This window comes from Mirounga angustirostris, unplaced genomic scaffold (assembly GCF_029215605.1).
Source record: "Mirounga angustirostris isolate CCGP_5_RB_7025 unplaced genomic scaffold, mMirAng1.0.hap1 SCAF_6, whole genome shotgun sequence".
In the NCBI taxonomy this organism is placed as follows: Eukaryota; Metazoa; Chordata; class Mammalia; order Carnivora; family Phocidae; genus Mirounga; species Mirounga angustirostris.
The window spans coordinates 68,004,935-68,032,235 of NW_026991714.1; the positions used below are offsets into that span (position 1 = coordinate 68,004,935).

General features: G+C 47.1%; 1 protein-coding gene across 4 annotated transcripts; it reads right to left on the reverse strand.

Annotated features, from left to right (window-relative positions):
- Window positions 1–1,445: 1,445 nt before the first annotated feature.
- CNIH4 (cornichon family member 4) lies at window positions 1,446–20,867 on the reverse strand. Of its 4 annotated transcripts, XR_006791250.3 has the most exons (6): window positions 20,726–20,867; window positions 17,337–17,405; window positions 12,185–12,297; window positions 8,309–8,331; window positions 5,614–5,754; window positions 1,446–2,086 (listed from the first exon to the last, which is right to left on the reverse strand). XR_006791250.3 is itself a non-coding variant. In XM_045877665.3 (5 exons), the coding sequence occupies exons 1-5, from the start codon at window positions 20,792–20,794 to the stop codon at window positions 2,059–2,061; spliced, it is 420 nt and encodes a 139-aa protein (XP_045733621.1). In that variant the 5' UTR covers window positions 20,795–20,867; the 3' UTR covers window positions 1,887–2,058. The 4 variants fall into 4 exon arrangements, 3 of the variants coding, with proteins under 3 accessions (XP_045733621.1, XP_064450570.1, XP_064450571.1); XM_045877665.3 differs by lacking the exon at window positions 8,309–8,331 and having other exon boundaries at window positions 1,887–2,086; XM_064594500.1 differs by lacking the exons at window positions 8,309–8,331; window positions 17,337–17,405 and having other exon boundaries at window positions 1,887–2,086; window positions 20,651–20,791.
- Window positions 20,868–27,301: the final 6,434 nt, after the last annotated feature.

Here is a 27,301-nt window from a genome sequence, read left to right on the forward strand (position 1 = left end):
TCCCTAGCACTTAACCCCAGCTCTCGAAGTCCATGCTTCTCCCCTCTTTTCATCATTCATAGAGGTGCCCCGAGAAAACACAAACACTAGTCACCCCGTCTCCTGGATTTGATGCAGACGAGCAATTCAAGTTCGGAAGCTTTGTTCCTTCTCAACCAGTTAGTGTTTCAGAAGGGCTGATGGCCCAGGCTTGCGAACGACGCAGCTTTGCGCTCGCTTACTAGAAGACTCGTGGGGGGAGAGCAAACCCTCCACCGCCTTCAGCGGCTGCAAGTGACCTCTCAGCTCTCAGGATTGAAGCCTCCCCCCACCCCCGCATGGCTTTGTGGCTTTAAAAGCTTGAGCAGGACGTTGCGGGCACTGGAAAGCGGGGAGAAGGCCGGGGGAGAGATCGGTTTGCTTTCGGGTTTTTTTTTTTTTTTTAAAGATTTTATTTATTTATTTGAGAGAGAGAATGAGAGACAGAGAGCAGGAGAGGGAGGAGGGTCAGAGGGAGAAGCAGACTCCCTGCTGAGCAGGGAGCCCGACGCAGGACTCGATCCCAGGACTCCAGGATCATGACCTGAGCCGAAGGCAGTCGCTCAACCAACTGAGCCACCCAGGCGCCCTCGGGTTTGGTTTTTTAAAAGGCGGGAAGGCGCCTCCAAAGGAGAAGGTAGGGAAGGGAAGGTGCCCCCCAGTCACTTCCACATTACAGCTGCTTGGCTCCCGGCATCAGCTATACCAATAACCCGGAGGAGGGACTCACGAGGACCCGGAGGCCGACGGCCTCAGTTTCCCTCACCTGCCAGTCCCTGTTCTGCCGCGTGCGGCCAGGCGCTCCCAACAGGGGCCCTTCTGTCCAGGGAGTCGGGCTTAGCAGCCTCGGGGCTTCTGCCCAGGCTGGACCGAAAGGACACGCAGCGTCTGATCTCTTGGTGACCCCACACCTTGCGTAGCTGCCCACTTCTGCCCTGACGTGGGTCACTTCCCTGCACTCCGCTGTCACACAGCCGTGTCTGGCCTAGAGTCCAGCACCTCAGATGACATCAGGGCACAAAGGAGGACTGAGAATGAACGGCCGGGTCACATCACCAGGCAAACAGAACCCAAGAGGTCAACACTTGCACCAACCACAAGAGCAAACCCCGCTCCAGGGCACCGAGTTTGGCTGGGGAGAGCCACGTCCTGTCCCGCATCTCCCGAGTCGCACAGTGGACGTCGGCGCGGCGGGACAGAGCTGAGCGGTGACGGGCTCCACAGTTACTCGATGACCAGCTAGTCCTGCTCTAATTTGATGCGCGTCTTCTGCCAAATCACCTCTCCAAACCCATGAGGCAATGTAGCTGAGAGACCAGATGCCACAGGATCCTCAGAATACAAGAGCGGGACCCACAGGAGCCAGCGGGTCCTATGGGTTTGCGGGTAATTTTGGAGGCAGTGGCTTTAAATGAAAATTCTTGATAAAATTTTGCTTTTTTATTGTCCTTTCTAGAAGCAGGAATTACATTGTACCTGGGCAAATGGCTTATAGGGTTTCACAGATTCTGCAAAGAAAGATGTATTTTTCGAAATGCCATTTCCTGTTAACATTCTTGTGAAGACTTTTAGCTGACAGTCCCATAAATCTTGACACCGAATTAAATATAAGAAGCTGCCACAGAGGGGTCATTTCTCTCTTCCTTTGCCCAGGTTAACAGCGCTGCTTGCTCTACCCTCTGCCTTCCCGGCAGAGCTTCTGGTAGGCCTTCCCTCTCATCTGTGTCCTTTGTGTCTTGGCTCGCGAGGCCAGCGTGGTGCTCCCGCTGCTATGTACCGGTAACAATCTTCAACACACAGACGACGGGAAACACGTGTCGGGGTTCGGGCTAAAGTTGAGAACCAGAAATCTACAAAAACTCAATTCGTGTTTTTTAAATACTTTATATGGTAAAAATACAGCAAAAATATTTTTTTTTGTTGTTCAAAGAGGAAAAAGTATACTGCTATGGTCCCGGTTCTAAGGATGGGCTCAGCCGTCTCAGGCTCCCGGGCTGCGTGCTGCCGTGCAGGCGGACTCGGGCCGCGGCTCCTCCGGCTTCAGTCATTTATCAAAGCTAAAATCATACTGCAGAGAGAAGAGACGAGCGTTACCAGCGGCCCCTGAGCAATGTGCCGACAAGTCTGCTGTGTCCTGGCTTGTGTCTCTGAGGCTCAGCAAGGAACACTCATTTGAGCAAAAGTCAATCACTGCTACGGTTTTTACAAGAAGGACTACCTACTTGGGGCCTCTCAAAGCCCTGATTTTTTTCACAGAACAAAATAAATAACTGGGGTGGGGGTGGGAGTATAACCTAAAACCAACGTTGGGCTAGAGTTCAGAAGAAACCATGTCCAGAAAACAAAAAACAAAACATTAATCCCCTAGCCAGACCTCGCACCGCCGTCCCGAGGCCTGGAACCCCTGCTCCCCGTCCACCCGGGATGACCCTGCACGGACCTCACAGCGGCTGGCAGGGTGCGCCTGGGCCTCAGGATGGGCCCACTGCAGGCCCCGAGTGCTGAGCTCAGCGGCCCCCGCTTTTGCGCCTGACTCTGCGGAACCCCGGGCACCATCCACACAGCCTGACCGCGTCGGGCACGTGGCAGTCACTCGGTGGACACTCTGCTCAAACCACACCGCAGCCAACAGCGGCGACAGGACCATCATCATGGCCCTGTACTGAAGTCAGCCTGGCTGTGCTAAGAGCAGAGGACCAGAATACACAGAAACCCCTTACACACCACTAATGGCGTCCTTAGTTGTCCAAATTTCACCACACTAGTGAACGCCGGGCACAGCATGGATTGACGGCAGTAGCTAATACTCCTGAAAGATTTTTGTGGGGCGCCTGGGGGGCTCAGCCGTTAAGCGTCTGCCTTCGGCCCAGGTCATGATCCCAGGGTCCTGGGATTGAGCCCCACATCGGGCTCCCTGCTCCGCGGGAAGCCTGCGTCTCCCTCTCCCACTCCCCCTGCTTGTGTTCCCTCTCTCGCTGTGTCTCTCTCTGTCAAATAAATAAAAAAGAAATCTAAAGAAAAAAAATAAAAGATTTTTGCAAGTTAACTCTAGGTCAGCATAAACCCAAGTGCTTTACGTGCATTATCTCATTTAGTGCAGATCACAACCCAGTGAGGTAGGTACTAGTTACTATCCCATTTCCAGATGAAGAAACGGAAGCACAGAGAGGTTAAGAAACTAGCCCTGGGTCACACAGTAAGCAGCAGGACCCAGACTGCACCAGGCTGGCACCCAACCCAATACCAATGGCATCGAGTCCAGCACTCTCTAAAGATGGGCATTTTCCCCTCTAATTCCATGGGACAAACCCTGAGCATCAGCCACGCGGCAGGCGACCCAGATAGGACCAGCTGGAGAGGCCTGGTGAGGGGCCGGACGGCTGGGAATAAAGCCACCGGACACAGCCGCAACCCCGAGCACGAGAAAGCGTGAGGAGCACGTCCTCTGAGACCAGACCGCTCCCTCATCGGGGGCGCAAGCGGTGGGTGCACCCAGGAACGAGGCCACAGCAAGGTGGCGGGCGTGACAAGCTCGGGAGCGAGGCAAGAAAGAGGGACGCAGCGTCTCCCAAACCAGCTACGAAGGCTGCCTGCCTTACACTCAGTTGTGCGGGGTACCCCCTCAGCCTGCCCCCAGCGGCTGCCCGGCCCCTCCGCCCGCCGCGAGTACCATGCCACGGAGCCAACCCCTGCCAACCCCGGAGACTCGTGCACGCTTTCAAATCCCAGGACTTGGCGTCTACACCTCGTCCTCCCCTCCCCCTCCGCAAACCTGCATCCCCCGCCCCCCCCCCCCGCCCCCAGGGCCCCGCTGTGACCGAGAGCAGCCACGCAGGACAGCCGCAAGTGACACGGCTCCCAGCCCTGCCCATGGCCTCTCCAGAAACAACTATGAGGGAACTTCTCTGGCGGCCCAGATACCTTCAACTTGGTTTCACTTTAAAAAGTCAGAAAAGCCAGAAGACGGTGTGTCTTAATATTACATTTCTTTGGGGCGCCTGGGGGGCTCAGTCGTTAAGCATCTGCCTTCGGCTCAGGTCATGGTCCCAGGGTCCTGGGATCGAGCCCCACATCAGGCTCCCTGCTCGGCAGGGAGTCTGCTTCTCCCTCTCCCTCTGCCCCTGCTTCTCCCTCTCCCACTGCCCCCTGCTTGTGTTCCCTCTCTTGCTGTGTCTCTGTCAAATAAATAAATAAAATCTTAAAAATATATATATATAACATTTCTTTGCTCTTTATTTTTCACTGTTAAGGATTAAAAATTAAACACGTAAGGAGTGACGTATAGTTCGAGAACCAGAAAATGATACCAGTGTGCTTTTTCTATCCCAGTTTTTAAATTATTTAACTTACTTATATTTAAACTCAAGTTAGTTAACATAGGTATCCACAGATTATGTAAATATCGATATATCTGTATATATATGGAGAGAGAGAGTTTTTTTTTTTTAAGTAACTCTATGGCCAATGTCCCTCCTTTTCTTATTTTAAAAACCAGGACAGGGCTCCTGGCTGGCTCAGTTGGTGGAGTGTGGGACTCTTGATCTCGGGGCTGGGAATTTGAGCCCCATATTGGGCATAAAGATTACTTTAAAAAAAAATTAATAAAATACAGAAAAGCAAATATGATCAATAATGAAAACAAAGGAATCTAACCTAATTTCAATCCCATTTGTTTGTGGCTGGAATAAGCCCAGCAGACGGATTTTAGGAAGCCTGCTTTATCAGGCAGAGGCCAAAATGGCTCTGACTTCAAAACTGTTTCAGACAAACAGCAATTTTTTAAAACTGCCATCTCTATGCAGTTTCTAATTACTGGAACCCTCTGAATGACAGCAGTTTAGTTCAACACAAGTTCTTCCTAAGAGTCCTCATGCCTGTGTGAAAAATTTAAATTTACCTGGGGATAAGAATAGGCATGATCTAGTTAAGCTTGCATACAAAGGTTAAGCCTGACTTCTGGCCTCCTAAACCTTAACGAAATCATAGGCACACAACAATCTTGTCTCTCTTCCTTGTTCTGTTCATCGGCCTCTGACAGGTTAAGAGGGTGGCACGTTTATCTCTACAACATAACCTAACACGGGACGCATGAGGCTTCCCACGTCTGAGGGCCAGGCCTCGCTGGTGGCGCTCACCTCCCATGTGCCGAGACCGGGAGGCTGACATGGTTCTACCCGAATGGGCCACCTGGCTCGCGGGCGAGGCAGCGCCACACTCAGATCCTCAGGGCCGACAAAGACCGGGCCAACTCTCAGCTCTCCGCGCCTGGCCCCCAGGAGACCCGCGGCAGGCCGGTCCCTGGGAGTGCGGCCAGCACCGCTCAGGACCGGCAGTGAGGTCTGGACACCAGGGAAGGAAGGGAGAGCACGGGGACAGCGTCGGGGCTGAGGAGGAGTGAATGCCACAGAGCTGCTCCAGCGCAGGTCACAGCGCACGGGTCCTATGGCACTTTTATACAAAATGCACACAGCCGCCGGCATCCCGCAGGACCCCCCGGAGCTCTGGGTCGCCCGCGCTAAGTCCCGCAGGCCAGTGGTCTCACCTGCAGAGAGCAGGCATCGCAAACCGGGCAGGGCCACGACGCTGTACACTCACCTGTAGAGATACATGAAGAAACAGAGCAGGTGGAAGCCCAGCTTGATCATGGCTTCCTTCATGTGCGACTTCAGCTGCCCCCGGTTGTGTATCTCTGTAGGATCAAACACTCCCATGTTCCCACTCGGCACCATAATGAACCTGGTGAGCACACGTCAAAGGGAAAATCAAACCGTCAGTATAAATACTCAAAAGTAAGTACCCTATAACAGCCAACCTTTAAAAGTGAACCAATCATAGGGGCGCCTGGGGGCTCAGTCAGTTAAGCGTCTGCCTTCAGCTCAGGTCATGACCCCAGGGTCCTGGGATCGAGCCCCTGCTCAGCGGGAGGCCTGCTTCTTCCCCTCCTACTCCCCCTGCTTGTGTTCCTTCTCTCACTGTGTCTCTGTCAAATAAATAAAAAATAAATAAAATCTTTAAAAAAAAAAATCATAGCAGCCTTAAATTCCGACCAGATATGGACAGGGCGCCACGTGGTTTTCCTTTGAAAGACACAACACTTGTTAATTTGTGCTGTAATTTTCCGCCCTCTGAAACAGAACAGTGACAATCTGGAGAAGGATATTTTATGCATCGAGACCCTTTTACCCACCTGTAGGTAACTCCTAAACTGGTTATACCTACAGCCATTTTCCACCAGACACAAGTAAAGGGGACTCCAAACCAAAGCAATTTTACCAAGGTCTTAGAAACCTCTTTATTTAGAAAGTTCTAAAATAATTAATGCAACATCTTTATTAAAAAAGATTTATTCATTCGAGAAAGGGAGAGAGCATAAGCAAGCAGCAGGAGTGGGAGAGGGAGAAGCAGGCTCTCCGCTGAGCAGGGAGCCCGATGCGGGGCTCGATCCCAGGACCCTGGAATCATGACCTGAGCCAAAACCAAGAGTCGGACGCTCAACTGACTGAGCCACCCAGGCGCCCCTTAATGCAACATCTTTATAAGGAGCAGTGTCAAACATAATTATTCCCATTTCACAAAAGATAGAAAAGAAAAATTCTATGAAAAGAGAGACTCTATGTCCAGATGAGAGCCCTCCTCTGTGGTGCTCCTGCTGATCCGGAGATAACCCGCCTCAGTCCGCACGGTTCGTAAATGGCGCCCAGCTTACAAGCACAATTTAAAGAAGACAGAATGGAAATGATTTACGGTAAGTACCACCATGGTAAAAACAAAACTCCTCTTCAGTTAAGACAGCAGATAGTTGAGTCAACATGTAATGTCTAGCTTTACGTAACTTTGTTACAAACACAGGATATTATTAAATACTAATACTCTGACAAGCCAGGAATCTACTTCCCATAGTGATGGAGGCCTGACCACAACGGGACAAGTGAAGGCAGAAGAGAACGGCTCGGCCAGCGTGCACCTCCTTCCGACTCTGAACCAATTCCACCCAGTGTTCCCACACACAGAAGAGTCCAGTTGTTTTTAAAAAAGCCCCGAAGAGACTACGTTCAACATATGGTGGAGTCTTTTAGGCTTTCGTATTTAATTCACGTCACTGTGTATGTCAGAGTCTTCTTTCCCCAAAGGACGGGTCACTCCAGGAGGGTCCAGCAGTGTAAGTGTCCAGGTGGCAAAACGCCGACTGCCCCCGCCACTAGTACGACGATGACGTGTCCTGACCTTGCGCCGTCCCCAACCCCTTCCTGCCACACACACGGTTTCTCAGCAATGACTTCTGTGAAGTGCAAGTGCCCCTGAGGCCCACAAATCTGAAACTCTCCCCCAAATCTTGCAGCCCATCTAGAGCTGAGTGGAGGATGACACGTGAGTGTGCAGACACCACCTCAGCTCCGTCTCTGATGACAGTCTTGTCCTCCTCTGCCGTCCAGGTGACCTCGCAGCGCCATCACCATTTTTCCCGGTGGTCCTGACGGGCTCTCTGCCCCACCCTTCACAGGCCGCCTCCCTCCTAGCGCCGCATCCCCGGTGGTCTCCTCCGCATTCCTGCATCCCGACCTCCGTCCAGCTCCACGGCCTAACCCCAGACTCTGAACGGGCTCCCCTACCTCCTGGCTTTTCTCCACCATCCAATCGATACTACACGAAGCTTCCAGAAAAGTCTTCCCAAAGATACTTTACTTCATCAATTTAGTTACTCAAAAACATAAAAAGACTACATGAATGGGCTACTAAGCACATTAAAAGGTCCTCAATTCCCTTAGTCATTAGGGAAATGTAAATCAAAACCACAGTGAAACACCACACCCAGCAGGATGGCTAAACTAAAAAGATCCTGGGGCGCCTGTGTGGCTCAGTCAGTTAAGCGGCTGCTTTCGGCTCAGGTCATGATCCTGGGGTCTTGGGATGGAGCCCCACATCCGGCTCCCTGCTCAGCGGAGAGCCTGTTTCTCCCTCTCCATCTGCCTGTCACTCTGCCTACTTGTGCTCTCTCTCTGTCAAATAAATGAATAAAATCTTTAAAAAAAAAAAAAAAAAACTAAAAAGATCCAGGGGCGCCTGGCTGGCTCCATTGGAAGGGCACGCGACTCCTGATCTCGGGGTCAAGAGTTCGAGCCCCTCGCTGGATGTGGAGAGGACTTAAATAAAAACAAATGTAAGAAAGAAAGACACACAACAGGTTGGCGAAGATGTGGGAAAAGTGGAACCCTCGTAACACAGCTGAAGAGAAGGTAAAATGGTGCAACTGTACCTGGGCAGTTCCTCGGCAGGTTAAACATAAACTTACCATATGACGCAGCAATTCCACTCCTAGGAAAAATGAAAACGTATGTCCACACAAAAATGTGCACATGAATGTTCAGGAGAATTATTCATAACAGGCAAAAAACAGAAACAATTCAAATGCCCATCAAGTGCTAATGGACACACAAAATGTAGTCTATCTGTACACTGCAATATTATTCAGCAATACAAGGGAGTGAAGAACCGATACCTGCCACCCACGGATGAACCTTGGAAACATTACAGCGAGTGAGAAAAGCCTGTCATAGAAGAGCACGTACTGAACTCTTCTACGACGTGTCTGTGCAGAATGGGTCTTAGGAGACAGAACGTACTCTGGTCGCTGCCAAGGGCCGGGAGGGGAGGGCAGGAAGGAGTGACTGCTAACACGTAGAGGGCTTCCCTTTGGGGTGATGAACCTGTTCTAAAATAGACTGTGGTGATGGCTGCTTAAATCTATAAATACACCAAAAACATATCAAAAAGAATACTTTAAATGGGTGAATTCTATGCTACCAGTACTCGTATTTATGTATCAACTCCTTGGACCAGGATTCTCTGTGACCCATCCTAATCAACATTACCAGCTTTGTCTATTCCTACCCCTCATCTACGTGACTGCCACCGGGTTAGTGCTTAAATATGCCTTGCGTGTCAGCCTCCTGGTTTCCCTTCCAGCCCTCCCCCTCCCCGTGCCTGGCACACCGGGAGAATCCCTCACCCACCCTGCACAGCTCCACTCACACCCGCCCTCCTGAGAGGCCCAAGCGCAGCCATCCGACTCCCTCCTAGCCGGAGTTCCCCACCGCTCATCAGGCCCTGCAGCCCACCTCACTGACCTAGAGTATTTTGTTATTCTGTGTTTTGCCTCTTTGTCCACTTCATATGTCTGCATCCCCAAAAGCGTAAAGTGCAGACATCTGAAAAGAGGGGAAGGATCCATCTGTTGGTTTTTTTAACCTTTCTATTTTTTTAATTTTTTTTTTTTTAAAGATTTTATTTATTTATTTGACAGAGACAGAGACAGCGAGAGCAGGAACACAAGCAGGGGGAGTGGGAGAGGGAGAAGCAGGCTTCCTGCTGAGCCGGGAGCCCGATGTGGGACTCGATCCCAGGACCCTGGGATCATGACCTGAGCCGAAGGCGGTCGCTTAACCAACTGAGCCACCCAGGCGCCCTTTAATTTTTTTTTTAAAGATTTTATTTATTTGACAGAGACACAGTGAGAGAGGGAACACAAGCAGGGGACTGGGAGAGGGAGAAGCAGGCTTCCCACGGAGCAGGGAGCCCGATGCGGGGCTTGATAGGTGCCCCTATTTTTTTTAATTTTTTTAAAAAATATTTTATTTATTTATTTGACAGAGAGGGAGAGAGAGAGAGAGTGAGCACACACAAGGAAGGGGAGTGGGAGAGGGAGAAGCAGACTCTCTGCTGAGCAGGGAGCCCAATGCAAGACTTGATCCCAGGACCCTGAGATTTTGACCTGAGCTGAAGGCAGATGCTTAATGACCGAGCCACCCAGACGTCCCCCCTAACCTTTTTAAAAAGAAGGTAAATTTATGAACAACCGTCGATCTGTCGCGGCCATCATCAGGGCAATAAACCCACATGATCTCTGTGATGACAGGAAACAGAAGCTATGGACTTTATCATCCCCCCCAATAAAACCTCACAGAGCCAGGGTGCCTGGGGGGCTCAGTCATTAAGCGTCTGCCTTCAGCTCAGGTCGTGATCCCAGAGTCCTGGCATCGAGCCCCACATCGGGCTCCCTGCTCAGCCAGAGGCCTGCTTCTCCCTCTCCCACTCCCCCTGCTTGTGTTCCCTCTCTCGCTGTGTCTCTCTCTGTCAAATAAATAAAATCTTAAAAAAAAAAACCTCACAGAGCCTCTGCCAGTCTGTACTCTGCACAAAGAAGCCGCACCCAAGCCTGCTCTTCTGCTGGCACCTGCTCGGGGCTCACAGAAGGATGCTGCCATGTGCTGGGGTATCGCTGAGATGCAGCCTCAGAGGTTCCCGCTCTCACTCCCAAATTCGTGTTCTGCTCAGTGTGACCATGGGGACACTAAGCTGTGCTCAAAGTCTGCGAGGGACTGCACCTCAGCAGGTGGGTCAGGAGCCCGTGCTTCTAGCTGAGCTCAGGTCAGGGGGCTGGTCTACGGGATGACCATGGGAGAGCAACAAGAAACTGATAAAGTTATTCTTTCCCTCCAGAAAAGAGGTAGAGAGATTTAAAATCTCTTCTCTAGCTCAAGTTCTAGTCTCACGATCTCATATAAATTCATTCCCCCAAATCCAGTCACTTCCTCATCCTCAGGGCTTCCATTACCACGTGCTCCCTATCCCCTTCCCACCCCTCCTTTATTATTTTCTTTGTCCTTCTTTTTCTAACTGCACTTTTAAAAAAATTACACATATGAGGCACTGGGCTGGCTCAGTCCGAAAAGCATGTGACTCCTGATCTTGGGGTCGTGAGTTCAAGCCACACATTGGGTGCAAAGATTACTAAACAAAATAAATAAACTGTAAAAAGTTAATAAATAAACTTTAAAAAATAAATAAAAATTAAAAATCACATTTAGGGGCAACTGGGTCACTCAGTCATCAAGCGTCTGCCTTCGGCTCAGGTCATGATCCGGGATCCTGGGATCGAGTCCCGCATCGGGCTCCCTGCTCGGCGGGAAGCCTGCTTCTCCCTTTCCCACTCCCCCTGCTGTGTTCCCTCTCTTGCTGTGTCTCTCTCTGTCAAATAAATAAATATAATCTTTTAAAAAAATAAAAAAATAAAAATCACATTTAAAAATTAAAAATCACATGTAAAGATCAGCGGATTTTACCCCAAAACTAGATAAAAGTTTAAAAAAAAAAAAAAACAAACCTAAAAATTTAGCAGAACAACTAAAAATAATCCCAAGTTTGTCAACATTATCCCACAGTTCACAAGAAAATACATACTATACAAGTGCCCAACTATACTATTATATCCAAATAGTGTTTACACCAAGCTATGTTTGAAAAGCTTCCTAAATTCGTTAAGTTAGAATTCTGATGTTATCCAGTCTGCATTCTTTAAAATAAAATTCTCTCTGGAGCGTTCCAAATATACTCTAATTAAAAACCTGCAGATAGGGCGCCTGGGTGGCTCAGTTGGTTAAGCAACTGCCTTTGGCTCAGGTCATGATCCTGGAGTCCCGGGATCGAGTCTCGCATCGGGCTCCCTGCTCGGCGGGGAGCCTGCTTCTCCCTCTGACCCTCCTCCCTCTCATGCTCTCTGTCTCTCATTCTCTCTCTCGCAAATAAATAAAATCTTAAAAAAAAAAAAATTTAAAAACCTGCAGATATAAGTAACAAGAATCTTATATTCTCAGACTTTTGATCATTCTTAATGTAAAACCCATAAGTCCTTAGACATCACAACTAAACATTCCATATTTTTTAAATTTACACATGTAAACTTGTGTTTTTTGTTTTGTTTTTTTTAAAGATTTTATTTATTTATTTGACAGAGAGAGACACAGTGAGAGAGGGAACACAAGCAGGGGGAATGGGAGAGAGAGAAGCAGACTCCCCGCCGAGCAGGGAGCCTGATGCGGGACTCGATCCCGGGACTCCAGGATCATGACCTGAACCGAAGGCAGTCGCTTAACCAACTGAGCCACCCAGGCGCCCTAAACTTGTGTTTTTATCACAAGAGTAGCCCATGTAAATTGCTACTTGTCCAGTATACCAAAGGAAACAAAAACATATGCTGATTTAATGTAGGATTCTGCGGTCATGTGTTTCATGACTGGCACATATTTTATTGCAGAAAAAAAGCTATTACATCTTTTTAAATTTTTCTTTAAATTGATGTGACACAAAGCCGCAAACAAACTATACTCACCGATATATATTCCAAGTGGCAACAGGCAAGTTGAGAAGGAAGATGAACCAGTGCAATGAAACGAGCATTAATACAGTGACAATGGTATGGCCAATCAATTCTGGAATTACCCACTGCAAGGGAAGAACACAGTATTACATCTCCCTGCTGTGCTCTTCCTGAATGTGCATGTTATTTGAAGCTAAATCAGTGAATACAAAGAGAATTTACAAGTTCGTGTTTCAAGATTATTTTTAGACTCAGATGACCCAGATCTCCATACTGCAGGAACTGCTTACTCCATGCAAATACATCAAGGCACAGCTTAAAAATAATGTCCTTAAATTTCAATTATGTTTTATCCTAAGCAAAGGTTCAGATTCATTCACGAAGAAGGCATGACTGACAACCGGGGGGGAAATGGAGCATCATTTACTTTCTAGTCCAGAGTCTGTGCTAAAGCCTCTTACTCTAATTTGCGGTGGTTTATATCCCAATATATAATGCCTTGCAAGTCAGAGTATCAATCTTCAACATTTTCCAATCTCCAGAATCCTGCAGGGAAATCACTTCACACACACACACGCACACAAAAGGTACTGTAACAGCTCACATTAACAGTTCAAAGTTGAGTATGGAGCGCCTGGGTGGCTCAGTTGGTTAAGCGTCTGCCTTCGGCTCAGGTCATGATCCCAGGGTCCTGGGATGGAGCCCCACGTCGGTGGAGAGCCTGCTTCTCCCTCTCCCTCTGCCTGCCTCTCTGCCTACTTGTGCTCTCTGTCAAATAAAATCTTTTTTTTTTTCTAAAGATTTATTTATTTGAGAGAGGGAATGAAAGACAGAGAGCAGGAGAGGGAGGAGGGTCAGAGCGAGAAGCAGACTCCCTGCCGAGCAGGGAGCCCGATGCAGGACTTGATCCAGGGATTCCAGGATCATGACCTGAGCCGAAGGCAGTCGCTTAACCAACTGAGCCACCCAGGCGCCCCCAAATAAAATCTTTAAAAAAAAAAGAAGTTGAACAAATATGGTAATGAAGCAGGATGCCAGACTACTGGCCTTCCAGCACCCACTGCCCTTCTGTATGCTCTCTTTGTTAACTGTGCAATATTCTAGTTCTCATGCACCAGAGCTATTAGGTCCTCCATTCACCAATAATCTTCCTCCGCTATGAATAGAGATTTTTCTTTTAAAGGAAATTTATTTACGCAGACACAAACTGGTAATCCCCACTTGCAGAAATAAGAGGTTAAATAATTTGCCCAAAGTCAGCTACTTAGTGGTAGAACAATACAGTATAAGCCCAAACACAGTGGCCCCAGGGCTCTCTGCACTTAGATTTTAGAGAGTGTTTTTGGAAACAAAGAAGGGATTTGCTAGGCCTTAAACCTAATTTGCAATCAACTGGAACTTTTTAATATGTAATACGGATCTTTTTAAAGTGTAACCAATTGGGGCACCTAGGTGGCTCAGTCATTAAGTGTCTGCCCTGCCTTCGGCTGGGGTCATGATCCCGAAAGCCCCGCACTGGGCTCCCTGCTCAGCGGGAAGCCTGCTTCTCCCTCTCCCACTCCCCCTGCTTGTGTTCCCTCTCTCGCTATGTCTCTCTCTGTCAAATAAATAAATGAAATCTTAAAAAAAAAAAGAGCCAATTTAAAAGAATAAAAAAAAGTGTAGCCAATTGCACATAGTGCTGACCAGTGCGAGCTCCAGAGTCAAACCTGGAGTGGAATTCCTGCTCTATCCTACTGATCAGCTTAGCAATCTTAGAAAAGGTCACCTACCTGCCCTGAGCTATGATTTTCTTCTCTATAAAATGGAGATGACGATCCTGCTGTACAGAATTAGATGGACAGCCCGCCGAAGCCACAGGCTGAGCGAGCACTCCTTACAGGGCAGCCGGGTTCCTGCTCCTCTCTCTGTGCCCTCCACCCACATGGCAGTAGCTCCCAAAGTGTATTTCTTACCGTGTTTTCCACAAACAAACTGGAAGCAAAAGTTTTAGGAAGTGATACTTAACATAATGATGCTTGCTTTACTTACTTTCAACCAAGCTCTATGTTTTCATTCTCTTCGCTGCTTAGCAATGTGTTCTTCCCCCAATTGCTCTCTGAATACCAGCACTAGGCTTACAGCCCCCAGCAGGAGCCTGGAAAATTCTCCTGTGGAGTAACTGAATGGTCGCAAGAGAGAACACAGACAGAACAACTGCCCTTGGGGTACCCCAACAAAAGTCCAGGTAGACTTCGGCCAACAGCCTGGAGCGCGCACGGGCTTCCCGTGAGTATTTTAGGGCTTTACCCTTACGTATGGACAGACAGCCATGAACCAGAAATTGAGGGAAGCCTCCAATATGAGAGGGGAGAACGCAGAGGGAAAGGAGCTTGGAGGGAACAGAGATAATGGAGGAAGCAGAAGGAAATTTCAAAACCACTGTAATCAAAATTCTCAAAGAGCTAAAAAAACTCAAACTTGAGCCAAGACAACAAGCTCTTATAAATGAAAACTTGACTTAAATGGTACGCACACTAGGAAATCAGAAGAGAGAGCAGAGGGAATCTTGAAACAAAAAGGTAGGAAAAAAACAGGGATAAAAATTTTAAAAAGGACCAGGCAGATAATCCAGCAGATGAATTATCCAGTGTGTGAAAGTTGTTGAAAGAGAAGGGGGGGCGGGTAGAGAGGGCACGTTATCAAAGAACGAACAGATCTCCCAGGTTGGAAGAGTCATCAGATGGCCGAAACAGGGAAAAAAAAAAAAAAAAAAAAAACGTGGCCAAAACAGTGAATTGAAAAAGGCCTCAGCAAAGGCACACAAAGGTAAAGCCCTGCAAAATTCCCAAACACCAAGGATAAAAAAAGGTTCTACAACTTCTGGAGAGCACAAGGGGGAAAAAAAAAAAAAAGACGGGCGGGGGGGGGGGATCACATAAAAGAGAAAGAAGAAATTAAAACGGCATCATACTGGCCGACGTGAACGACACTGGAAGTCAGAAGACTACTGACCAATGTCTTTCAAACTCTGAAAGAGAATCTTTGCTAACCTAGAATGCTATGCTCAGAGAAACTATCGCTCCTGGATAAGGACAAGACATTTTCAAACACGCAAGGCCTCCGAATTTAGTCCCCATGTACCAAATCTCAAGAAGCTACTCCAGCAAAATGGAGCAGTGGGCCCACAGAAAAGAAGACCTGACTTCCAAGGAGGGCCCAGACCAGGGGTCCCAGGATGCGGGCTGTGGGGTGGGCCTGAAAGCGGCCAGTCCAGACCACAGCAAGGACAGTGGTCTCGAGGAGAAAGGTCACCCAGAAAAAGAGCTCCCCGATAGATTATTTTAATGTTTGACCCACGTAGAAAACAGTACGGTAAAGCTTTAAAGATGTATCTGAAAAGACTTCGTAACAGGTAAGTGAAAACTAAGGAAATTTTTTAAATGCAGCAATTATTAACACTGGGAAAGAGAAAGCTATCCAGAAAAACACAAAAGAAAGAAAAAGATGATCACTGTCTACTATGAGGCTCAGTACCAAAAAAGATTTAGTATGTTATTGCAACAGTACATTGTAACAATGTAAACACTGAATATCAATTTAACTCAAAAAGGAAAACAGGGGAGGTGATGTTTAGGGAAGGAGGTACCTAAAAACTCAATCTATCATATTGACTCAGAAGTCAAGAGATGATACTTAAAATTGATAAATCAAGAAATAGCAGTACAAGCACTTAAAAGAGAAATATGGATATAAATATCAGAAACAATTAACAGCTCAAGTGTGGAAATCAGCTGCCCCTAAAAAGTATGACAGATTGGATTCAAAGGGGTCAGGCAGGGACTGCTGTTTTTCAGTGTGAGCTTTGTAGTACCTTTGAGTATGGTTGTGTGCAAGTATTACCTTCACAAAAGTAAAAGTTAACATTAAAGAAAGTGACTTAACTTCAAACTGAAGGGGTAATTTCTCAGTAGAAGAATCCAGGTAATATTATCTTTGCATTTCAATTTTTATTTTTATAAACAGAAACCCAATTAAATGCCCCCTAAAGTACCCTCTAAAATATTGAGTAAGCAAGAAATATAAAAAGAAATACAACCCAGCTGGTAAAATACATTTTTTTTTTAAAGATTTTATTTATTTATTTGACAGAGAGACACACAGCAAAAGAGGGAACACAAGCAGAAGGAGCGGGAGAGGGAGAAGCACGCCTCCCGCGGAGCAGGGAGCCTGATGCGGGGCTCGATCCCAGGACCCTGGGATCATGACCTGAGCCGAAGGCAGGCGCTTAACGACTGAGCCACTCAGGCGCCCCGGTAAAATATATATTTAATCATTCTTCTGAAGATGATGAGGACTGAAACTAATATAATACTGATTACATCTCACAGCAGATAAATACAAAATCTTTTCCTTAAATCTATCACTGTATTAAACCATGCTCTGGAAAATTCAAAATAAAGAAAACAAGAAGAGGAGGAATATCGTTTATTAGTAATTTTAGTTTTCCACATGTGACTTTTTCCCCTCGTGGACCAGAGAAACGTTAAGCAGATGAAGAGGTGAAAAGACATGGGAATAATTTTTAGGTCAAGCCAAAAGCATCTCTCAGTATTCAGGGAATTGTTCTATGAACTTTTATCCAGAAAGCTCTTCGGTCTGCTCAGCCCATAAAATGAATCAGGACTAATTGGTTTCCCCCCATCCTGACAAACCCTGCAACTCAGGGTATTCTTGCCAACGTAAAGTTCTGACTATATACCAAAGGTAAAATGGCCTTGAAACAAATCAACTCATTAATTCCATTTCTCAGCAAGCCACTAAAAGAAGGTCGTCTTTTATGCAACAAAAAACAGCCTGAGCTTTTTTGTCACGAGCAGGGAGGATGGGTTTAGACACAGAAGACAAATACAATTACCCTCCTAATGAGCCTTTCTAAGTACTGATGGGCACAGGGACAAGGAAGAAGCACAGTAAAGAAACAAAATTTCCAGTGACGTCCTCTAGTTTGGTTCACGATCTAAAATACTGCAAAAACACAGTAGCTCTACAAACATTCCAATGAATAAGCAGCAACACGCACTTCAAAATCACATACACATAGGTTGGTTATCTATAAATAATCTCTAACGCAGAAAATGGAGAACCACCTTCAGCGCCAGAAATGAGTAAAGAAACGTCTTACCTTGTTTAATTTTGAGCAACATGATCTAGCATTAATGTAATCACATTCTAAATCAGACAGTGTAATGATCTGATGACCAAGATAAGGAATTGTAAAACTTCTTTGAGAACTGTTTTTGTCTTTAAGTTTCAGACAGAAACCCAATTGCAGTGCAGAATTAGATTTGACTTGAAAACTTTGTTATTTCCATAAAGTTCACTCATTAGACAACTCAATTTTCTGATTTATATTCCTTCAACAAACTATTTTCAAAATAATCTTATTATGCTCAATTCTAAAGTGACCCACACAAGACCATTCAATCGGAGTTCCTCAAAAATCAGTGACTGTTAAGAAACAGAAAAAAAGACCTCTAAAAACAATTTAAATGTGAAAAACCTGAATTCCCAATAATAGGAAAAGTGTTTATTTATGACAGATCCATAAACTGTCTTTGAAGACTCAAGATGTGAAAAAAGAAAAGATACAAAACTATCAATACAGAGGCGCCTGGGTGACTCAGTCGTTAAGCGTCTGCCTTTGGCTCAGGTCATGATCCCAGGGTCCTGGGATCGAGCCCCACATCGGGCTCCCCGCTCTGCGGGAAGCCTGCTTCTCCCTCTCCCACTCCCCCTGCTTGTGTTCCCTCTCTTGCTGTGTCTCTTTCAAATAAATAAATAAAATCTTTAAAAACAAAACTATCAATACAGGATGGTCCTATGTCCGTACTGGTTATGTCTCCTTCCAGGTGATCTGTTTTCCTAATACTTTTCTCTATTTCCGAAACCTTAAACACATTAAACATACTTTATACTAGAATTAAGCAAAAAATGGTTTTCAGTACCAAATGTAAACTCTCGAGGACATGTGACACAGAAGGAAAAGTCCTCAACTGAACGATACAAGGCCTGAGATTTGCTGTGAAACGCTCCAACATCCCCTCCCCACCCAGGAAAGGAGAAAGCAAAATGCTGAAAGTCACTGTTGGTGACAGAAACTGGGTTTATTTCACTACGCTCTCTACTTTTATGCTTGAAAATGTCCAATGAAACAAGTAAAAATAAATAAATAAATAAATTCACCTAAATTCTAAACATTTCCATATGGATATTCCCCCTAACATCTCAACACAAAGTCAAACTCATCACTTTCTCCACAAATTGCCCGCCTCCAAATGTGTTTTCTTTCTGTCGATGACACAAGCACCATTTGCCCAGGCTCAAACCATGACAAGTTATTTCTGTCATCTGTTTCATATCCCACACCCAGCCTTCCTCCTCACTCCACCCATGAATCCCTCCTTTCACCCGCCCACACTCAGAGCTGTTTCAAACTCACACGGGCCCACTCCCCAGCGGTTTACTTTCCAGTCTTTCCCATTTCCAACCCACTCTGCAGATTCATCTTCCTAATATTCCATTTGCTTATGTCAAAAATGTTCAATGGCTCCCTACTGCCTAGAGGATAAAAGTGAAAGCCCTCCCTGCCTTAACACCAAAACCCTTCAAAATCTGCTCTAATCCAGCCTTTCCCACCTGACCTTCTACTACGACCAAAATCAACCACGTCCTCCAGATGGTCCATTCTTTAACCCGGTCATCCATAAATGCCATAGGGGTGCCTGGGTGGCTCAGTCGTTAAGCGTCTGTCTTCGGCTCAGGTCATGATCCCAGGGTCCTGGGATCGAGCCCCGCATCAGGCTCCCTGCTCCGCGGGAGGCGTGCTTCTCCCTCTCCCACTCCCCTTGCTGTGTTCCCTCTCTCTCTCTCTCGCTCTTGCTGTGTTTCTGTCAAATAAATAAATAAATAAAATCTTTAAAAAAAAAAATGCCATAAACACACCCGAATCTGCACCTCTGCTCTTGCCCGATTTTGAATATCCACCCCTTTCCTTCCGTGGTTTTCTCCATGGTTCAAAGTCCGGGAAAACTATCCCTACAGAACTGCTACTCTGACCATTTTCTACCTCTTGCCTCTAATATTAAGCTAGTGCAACTATCCAAAAATACAGTAATACAATATGCTGAATCTCATCAAAACACACCCTAAACGTACCTGAATGTCTAAGTCAAATATTCCACCTAACATTTTTCCATGCACATAAATTGGTATAAGCCACGCCTATTTTGAACTATTAAGCCGAGCTTGCCAAACTGCAAATACAGAAATCCATGTTTCATTTCTCTGGAAGTCCCAGTTCCTTAGGTCACAAGAGGGACATAGGTCGTCAAAACTTAGGCCCGTGATTCTGCCCTTTCGGTCAGTTCACCAAACCTAAGAAAACTCAAAGTTCTCCCTCGACTGGCTGGCTCGGTTAGTACAGCATGTGAGTCCTGATCTTGGGGTTGTGAATTCCAGGCCCAGCCTGGGTACAGAGATTACTTAGAAATAAAATCTTAAAAGAACACAAAACCAACTCAAGGTTCTCCTCATTAGAATTCATCAGTTCAAGTAAAAAGTGCAGCTAACTGGGGCCGGGGAGGCAGACACGGTGCTGGGGGGCGCTGAAGCCGCGTTCTCGCTGTACACACCCAGAGCTGGGGAGTGAACAGGCCCCGCGGTAAAGATAAGAAACCCCAGGCGGAGAGAGGTGAAGCACTGCGCACAGCAAACATCTAGCTAAGGGGTCCTGACTGCAAATTCCGTCCCTTTCCTCTCCAGCGGGCTGCCCGTCCACAGTACAGCAGGAGGTCACGCTGAAAGCACACGCTACAAACACCCTAAAGCCGGGGTGTTCTGTCAAACAGGAAGTTTACTTCCATCAGAAAGCACTACGAGGGAATTCCAAAGAAAGAAAAACAATGCAACTCCGCATGTTTGTTTCCTAACACGTTAACGACTTGAACTGGAGGGTGCACTGGGCGACGACGAAGACTGGCGGCTCCCCGAGAGCAGGGTGCGGGTCCAAAGCTCACGTGCGGGCCTGGACCCCAGTCTGAGGACGAGCACAGGCGCACCCGGCCCCGCACGGTCCCACGCACGGTCCCCCGCAGAGGGCTGCTCCGGTCCCGGGCCCCGGCAGGCCGCGCACGACGCTCAAGTCCCAGGCGGGGCCCGGCCGCCAAGGCCCCGGCGCCACAAGGGCGGCGGGGGCTGTCGCCCACAGCGACCAGAGGCGGCACGTCGCGTCCGCTTGCCCGGGACCCCAGCGCCCCCCGCGGCCCCGCCAGGGAGGCCCGCCGCCCGGCCGCTCGGGGCGGGGCCGGTGCGCGGCGGCGGGGGCGGCGGGAGCTGCGGGCTTCCCGACGGGCCTTCCCGGCTGGGCCGTCCTCCCGCCCGGCTCGCCGCCCGGGTCCCGGTCCCGGTCCCGGCCGGGCCGCCCTCGCTCCCGCGCACCTGCCGGGCCCCGCCTCAGCCCCGTCCCCCGGGCGCCGGGCCCGGCCGGCCTCCGCCCGCCTCAGGCAAGGATACGAAGTACACCGAGAGGAAGATGAGCGCGCAACAGTCGAGGAGAGAGAAGACGAACACCACCGCCTCCATCCTCCGCCGCCGCCGCCGCCGCCGCCGCCGCTCCTTCCGTCAAACCTGCTCCGGCGCCCGCCGCGCCCGCCCGCCCCTGATAGGCCCTCGCCAGGGCCGCTGGGGCGCGTAGTGCGGGCGCAACAGCGCGGCATGCTTGGAGTTGTAGTCCTCCCTCGAACCACCCGGCCGCCGTAGTTCTGGCACATGCTGGGAAGTGTAGTTCATGAGCACAACACCTGAGCAGGGGACGGGCTGAACGCCACCCTCAATCTGATTCCTTCCAGAATTTATGACAAGAATTAGCGAGCAGGGGCGTCTGGGTGGCTCAGTCGTTAAGCGTCTGACTTCGGCTCAGGTCATGATCCCAGGGTCCTGGGATCGAGCCCCGCATCGGGCTCCCTGCTCTGCGGGGGGGGCCTGCTTCTCCCTCTCCCACTCCCCCTGCTCGTGTCCCCTCTCTCGCTGTGTCTCTCTCTGTCAAATAAATAAATAAAATCTTAAAAAAAAAAAAAAAAGAATTAGTGAGCATTTACTGAACGCTGGTAATCTGCTGGATACCTGGTACAACTTATTATCATGTGCGATTTTTCTTTTGGATTCCGCGCAGGGTCCACAGGATCCCGGACTTGGCAATGCTAAAAGGTTTTCCTCCTGAAGCCCAAGTCTCGCCGGAATAATCCTTGGCTTACAGGTTGAGGCTTGCCCTTCCTAATCTCCGTTTCTCCAGAGGTTTCCCAGTCCCTTGCTTATTCTGTGACAGCAGCGATTCTCTCCACCCTAGACTTTAAGATTTTTGGAAGTGTTGTCATCTCATCCATTCATTCAACAACTAGTTACTGACTCCAGCCCCGCTACCTGCCACGACCTGCCCTACACCGAAGATACAGGAATGTGCGAGGCAGACTAGGCAATAAGTAGCGACCAAATACAGGGAAAAGGTCATCTTAAATGCACATTATATCAAAGTCATACATTCATTCACCCAATATTTTCTGAGCAGCTAGCATATGCCAGTTACTGCACCTTAGGGATACATGATGGGGAAAAGTCCCCGCAGTCCTGTAGCTCCCATTACAGTGGAGGAGACAGAGGACAACAAAATTGTATTAATGACAAGCAGTTTTAAGAAATCTGAAGAGGACGGGGCACCTGGGTGGCTCAGTCGTTAAGCGTCTGCCTTCGGCTCAGGTCATGATCCCAGGGTCCTGGGATCGAGCCCCGCATCGGACTGCCTGCTCCGTGGGGAGCCTGCTTCTCCCTCTCCCACTCCCCTGCTTGTGTTCCCTCTCTCACTGTCTCTCTCTCTCTCTCTGTTGAAAAATAAATAAAATCTTTAAAAAAAAAAAAGAAAGAAAGAAAGAAAGAAATCTGAAGAGGACAGAGGAGGGGAAACAGTTGCAGACTGAGCCATCAGAGAAAGCCAGGCTGAGGAACTGACGTTTAATTTGAAATCTGAACAATAGCTCCCTGATGATTTGCAGGCAGAGTGTTTGCACAGACCCGATTGCTCACAGACACTTGCAGTCTTGAAGAAGAGGAGAGAAAGCAGTGTGGCTGTACTAGGATGAAGAAGGGTGTGAGAGTTTTGAGAGGACATCAGAGGGGGCAGTGCAAGGTCACACACGTCTTGGGAACCCTGGCAAGGAGTTTAACTTCTAATGTGATGATAAACCACAGGACAGTTTTAAGTATAGAAGTACCTTGATGTGGGGGCCCCTGGGTGGCTTAGTCGGATAAGCCTTTGTCTTCGGCTCGGGTCATGATCCTGGGTCCTGGGATCCAGCGTCCTGTCAGGCTCCCTGCTCAGTGGGGAGTCTGCTTCTCCTTCCCGCCCTGCTTTGCTCTCTCTCTCATGTGCTCTCAGTCTCTCTCTCTCTCAAATGTATAAGTAAAATCTTAAAAAAAAAAAAAAAGGTAACTTGTTCTGACATTCTAAAAATATCCTTCTGTTTGGTGCACTAAACGTATGAAAGGGGGACAAGTTTGCAAGGAGACCACTTAGGAGAGAAAAGAATGAATAGGGGGATTGGTGTATTAGTATGAAGGCAAACCAACAGGATTTGCCTGACACAGCATAAGTTCATAGGATCATTAAAGGTCCATAGGTTAAAGCCAGACAGACAGGTAACAGATTATTTATAAACCAGCTATTACTACACTCTCTGCACCTTGTCCACACCTCTATCTGGCTGCTCACACACCACTCCTGGACATGCCCAGCCAGCCATGCCTTAGATTGCAATAAAAGTAACAGATTTTATTAGTGTTTGTGCCCCCAGGACCTTCCACCCTGTAAATAGCTGGAGTTTCAGAAATGTTTGCCAAATGAATGACCTATTTTGACTGTAAGGAGTCATTAAAATTATTCCAGATTTTCTTAACAACATAAACCTCATCTCCCATTCCTCTCAAGTTGGAGCAGAAAACACAGGCTATCCCATGTTCGTTATCTGTTGCTTTATTCTGAGTTAATAAAAAAGGTGGTACCATCATCAAGGGTTAGAGTTACCAGTTCTAATTAAGATAGCCTTTGTCTCATCCTACTTGAAAACTCAAAACATGGTTGCAATGTCAAAACTATGGGGAAGGCAAAATTTTACAGAAGGATGTTGATCAAGATTAAAAAACAATAAGTAGGGTGTGTGTGTATATGTGTGTGTGTGCATATGTGTGAAAGAGAGAGATCAACACTTTTGTTTTAAAATATGGGTTGTATTTTATTTTTTATTTATTTTATTTATTTATTTTTAAGATTTTATTGATTTATTTGAGAGAGAGCACAAGCAGTGGGAGCAGCAGAGGGAGAGGGAGAAGCAGACTCCCCGCTGAGTTGGGAGCCTGACATGGGGCTCAATCCCAGGAGGATCATGACCTGAGCCAAAGGCAGACGCTTAACGACTGAGCCACCCAGGCACCCATAGGTTATATTTTAAAAGTCCAAATTGAACTGTTTCGGTTTCCAGTCTGGCTTGTAAGGAGAGCTTGGAGATTACCACTGGGTCCTAACAACAAATAAAAAGCCAAACACACTGAAAAATCAACAATGCTTAGATCACTCAAAGAAGTGAGGTCACTCCTCCAAACAGAGGAGATAGACAGAGCAGTACAATCACAACTTACCAAGGCAGAAACCTCCGGGAACCAGTACTGGGGCAGGAAATCCTGAACAGTCACTGACAAGAAGCTGGAGGCTCAGTGTGGACCAGCCTGAATATAAGAACTCCAGAGGGCTGGGGCGCCTGAGTGGCTCAGCTGGTTAAGTGTCTGACTCTTGACTGCAGCTCAGGTCATGATTTCAGGGTTGTGAAATCGAGCCCCATATGGGGCTCTGCGCTGGGCCTGGAGCTGGCTTGGAATTCTCTCTCTGCCCCTCCCCCTCCCTCTCTAAAAAAACCCAAGAACAAAAACAATAAAGAAAAAGACTCCAGGGGCCACACTACTGTTCATCTTACCTCCTCGAGTTCTCCAAGGTTTTCCTAGTGAAGATCAAAGAAAAACCCTCTTCCAACAGGGGAAGGCAAAGAAGTAGCCATTTGAAAATGCTAGAGTGGGACAGTGTTACTTGAAAGCAAACTTGGTTTAAGCATAAATGTATAATGCAAACTCTAGGGCAACCACTAAAAAAAAGTAAAAGAAGTGTAATTGATATGCTAAGAAAGAAGAGAAAAAAGGAATCATATAAAATGCTCAAATAAAATCCCAAATGGCAGTGGGGCGCCTGAGTGGCTCGGTCAGTTAAACATGTGACTCTCAGTTTCGGCTCAGGTCACGATCTCAGGGTTGTGGGATCAAGCCTCCTGTCAGGCTGCGACAGCACAGAGTCTACTAAAGGTTCTTTCTCTCCTCTCCCTCTGACTCCCCACCCAAGGTCCTATGCTTTAAATAAATAAATAAAATCTTTAAATTTCCTTTAAAGTAAAGCTTAATTAAAAATAAATAAATAAGGGCCACCTGAGTGGCTAGGTTGGTTAAGCAGCTGCCTTGGGCTCAGGTCCTGATCCCAGAGTCCCGGGATTGAGCCCTGTGTCAGGTTCCCGCAGGGAGCCTGCTTCTTCCTCTGCTCCTCACCTTGTTCACTCTGTCGCTCTCTCACACTTTCTCAAATAAATAAAATCTTAAAAATAAATAAATAAATAAATAAATAAATAAATAAATAAATAAATAAAATCCCGGAAGGCAGAAAAAGAGTACAAGACAAAAATAGGAACAAAGACCAAGGCAACAAATAGAAACCAGTATGATAGCTATGAATCCAGCTTTATTGATCATCACCTTTTTTTTTAAGATTTTATTTATTTATTTGACAGAGAGACCACCAGAGAGAGAACACAAGCAGGGTAAGTGGGAGAGAGAGAGAAGCAGGCTTCCAGACGAGCAGGGAGCCCGATGTGGGGCTCGATCCCAGGACCCTGGGATCATGACCTGAGCCGAAGGCAGATGCTTAACGACTGAGCCACCCAGGCGCCCCTTGATTATCACTTTAAACGTCAATGGTCTAAATATACAAATTATAAGACAGGGATTATCCTAGTGCATCAGAAAACAAGACTCAGGGCGCCTGGGTGGCTCAGATGGTTAAGCGTCTGCCTTCAGCTCAGGTCATGATCCCAGGGTCCTGGGATCAAGTCCCGCATCGGGCTCTCTGCTCCTTGGGAGCCTGCTTCTCCCTCTGCCTCTCTCTCTCTGTCTCTCATGAATAAAGAAATAAAATCTTAAAAAAAAAAAAAAAAAGAAAACAAGACCCAACTATTATGTTGTCTAGAAGAAACTCACTTTAAACATAAAGACACATATAAATCAAATGTAAAGCGACAGTTGCGGTGAGAGTAAAACTTTAATGTTCTCACCATCACAACAACAACAAAATGGAGGTACTAACTAATCTTACTGTGGTGAACATTTTGCAATATATATGCACATCAAATCACTTTGTACACCTCAAACCTACACAATGTTGTATGTCAATTATATCTCAATAAAGCTGAAGGGAAAAAAAAGTGAAGGGATGGAGAAAGATATGCTACACTAACACTAATCAAAAGAAAGTGGGAGAAGTTATATTAATTTCAGACAAAGCAAACCTCAAAGCAAGAGAGATTACCAGGGATAAGAGGAGCACTGCATAATGATAAAAGTCCAATTCTCCAAGAAGACACAACAATCCTTAAAGCATATGCGCCTGGGGCGCCTGGGTGGCTCGGTCAGTCAAGCGTCTGCCTTCAGCTCAGGTCATGATCCCGGGGTCCTGGGATCGAGCCCCGCATCGGGCTCCCTGCTCAGCGGGAAGCCTGCTTCTCCCTCTACCTCTGCCTGCCACTCTACTTGTGCTCTCTCTCTGTCAAATAAATAAATTAAAAAAAAAAAATCTTAAAAAAAAAAAAAGCATATGCACCTAACAGCAGGGTGTCAAAATATGTGAAGCAGAAAAGGACAGAACTAGCAAGAGAAATAAATGAGTCCACTATTATAGCTGCAGACTCCATGACTCTGACAGAAAAGGACAGACAGAGCAGCCAGAAAGTCTGTAAGGACATAGCTGAACTCAACAATGCCATCAATCAATTGGACATAATTCACATCTATGGAGGACTTCATCCAACAAGAGAATACACACTCTTCTCAAACTGAATGGTTTCCTCACTTGCTGGCTGACTTCCTTTGGCAGATTCCAGATAAAGGATACATGGATATACATTTTTGAGACCTAGCATGTCTGAGATTAGCTTTGTTCTATTCCTACCTTGAGTGATAGTTTGAATTAGTACAGAATTATAGGGTTGGGGGCACCTGGGGGGCTAGTTGTTAAGAGTCTGCTTCGGTTCAGGTCATGGTCCCAGGGTCCTGGGATCGAGCCCCACATCGGGCTCCCTGCTCTGCGGGAAGCCTGCTTCTCCCTCTCCCACTCCCCTTGCTTGTGTTCCCTCTCTCGTTCTCTCTCTCTCTGTCAAATAAATAAATAAAATCTTTAACAACAAAAAAAAAGAATTATAGGTTGGAAATTATTTTCCAGAATAATTTTGACAGCATTGCTCCCTTGTCTTCTTGTTTGTATCCGTGCACAAGTTGAAAATTTTGTGGCATTCTGAAATTCCTGATCCTATGGATGTATTCTGTCTGTTCTCCCTGGAAAATTTAGGAACTTCCCTTTTCCCTGACATTCTGAAATGTCATGATAACATGTCTTTTTCACTGTGCTTCACTGGTTGATTATGAAAACACATGCCTTCCAGTTTTGATAAATTTTCAAGTGTTGCTTGATTATTTTTTTTTTAAGATTTTGTTCATTTATTTGACACAGAGAGAGAGAGCACAAGCAGGGGAGCAGCAGAGGGAGAGGGTGAAGCATGCTCCCCGTGGAGCAGGAAACCCGATTTGGGGCTCCATCCCAGGACCCTGGGATCATGACCTGAGCCAAAGTCAGATCCTTAACAGATGCATTGGCGCCCTTTGATTTTTATTTATTTATTTATTTTTTTGCTTCTGTTAGATACATTCTTGCTTCATAAAACATCTTTTAGTCATACA

What these genes read in the sequence shown, in the direction of transcription:
- CNIH4 (XM_045877665.3), bottom strand. Translation starts at nt 20,794, where the DNA reads ATGGAGGCGGTGGTGTTCGTCTTCTCTCTCCTCGACTGTTGCGCGCTC. An exon ending in TCTTCCTCTCGGTGTACTTC is followed by an intron (nt 17,406 to 20,725) that starts GTATCCTTGCCT and finishes CTTGGTCATCAG; the next exon opens with ATCATTACACTGTCTGATTT. An exon ending in TTCTTCATGTATCTCTACAG is followed by an intron (nt 2,087 to 5,613) that starts GTGAGTGTACAG and finishes TTCTCTCTGCAG; the next exon opens with TATGATTTTAGCTTTGATAA.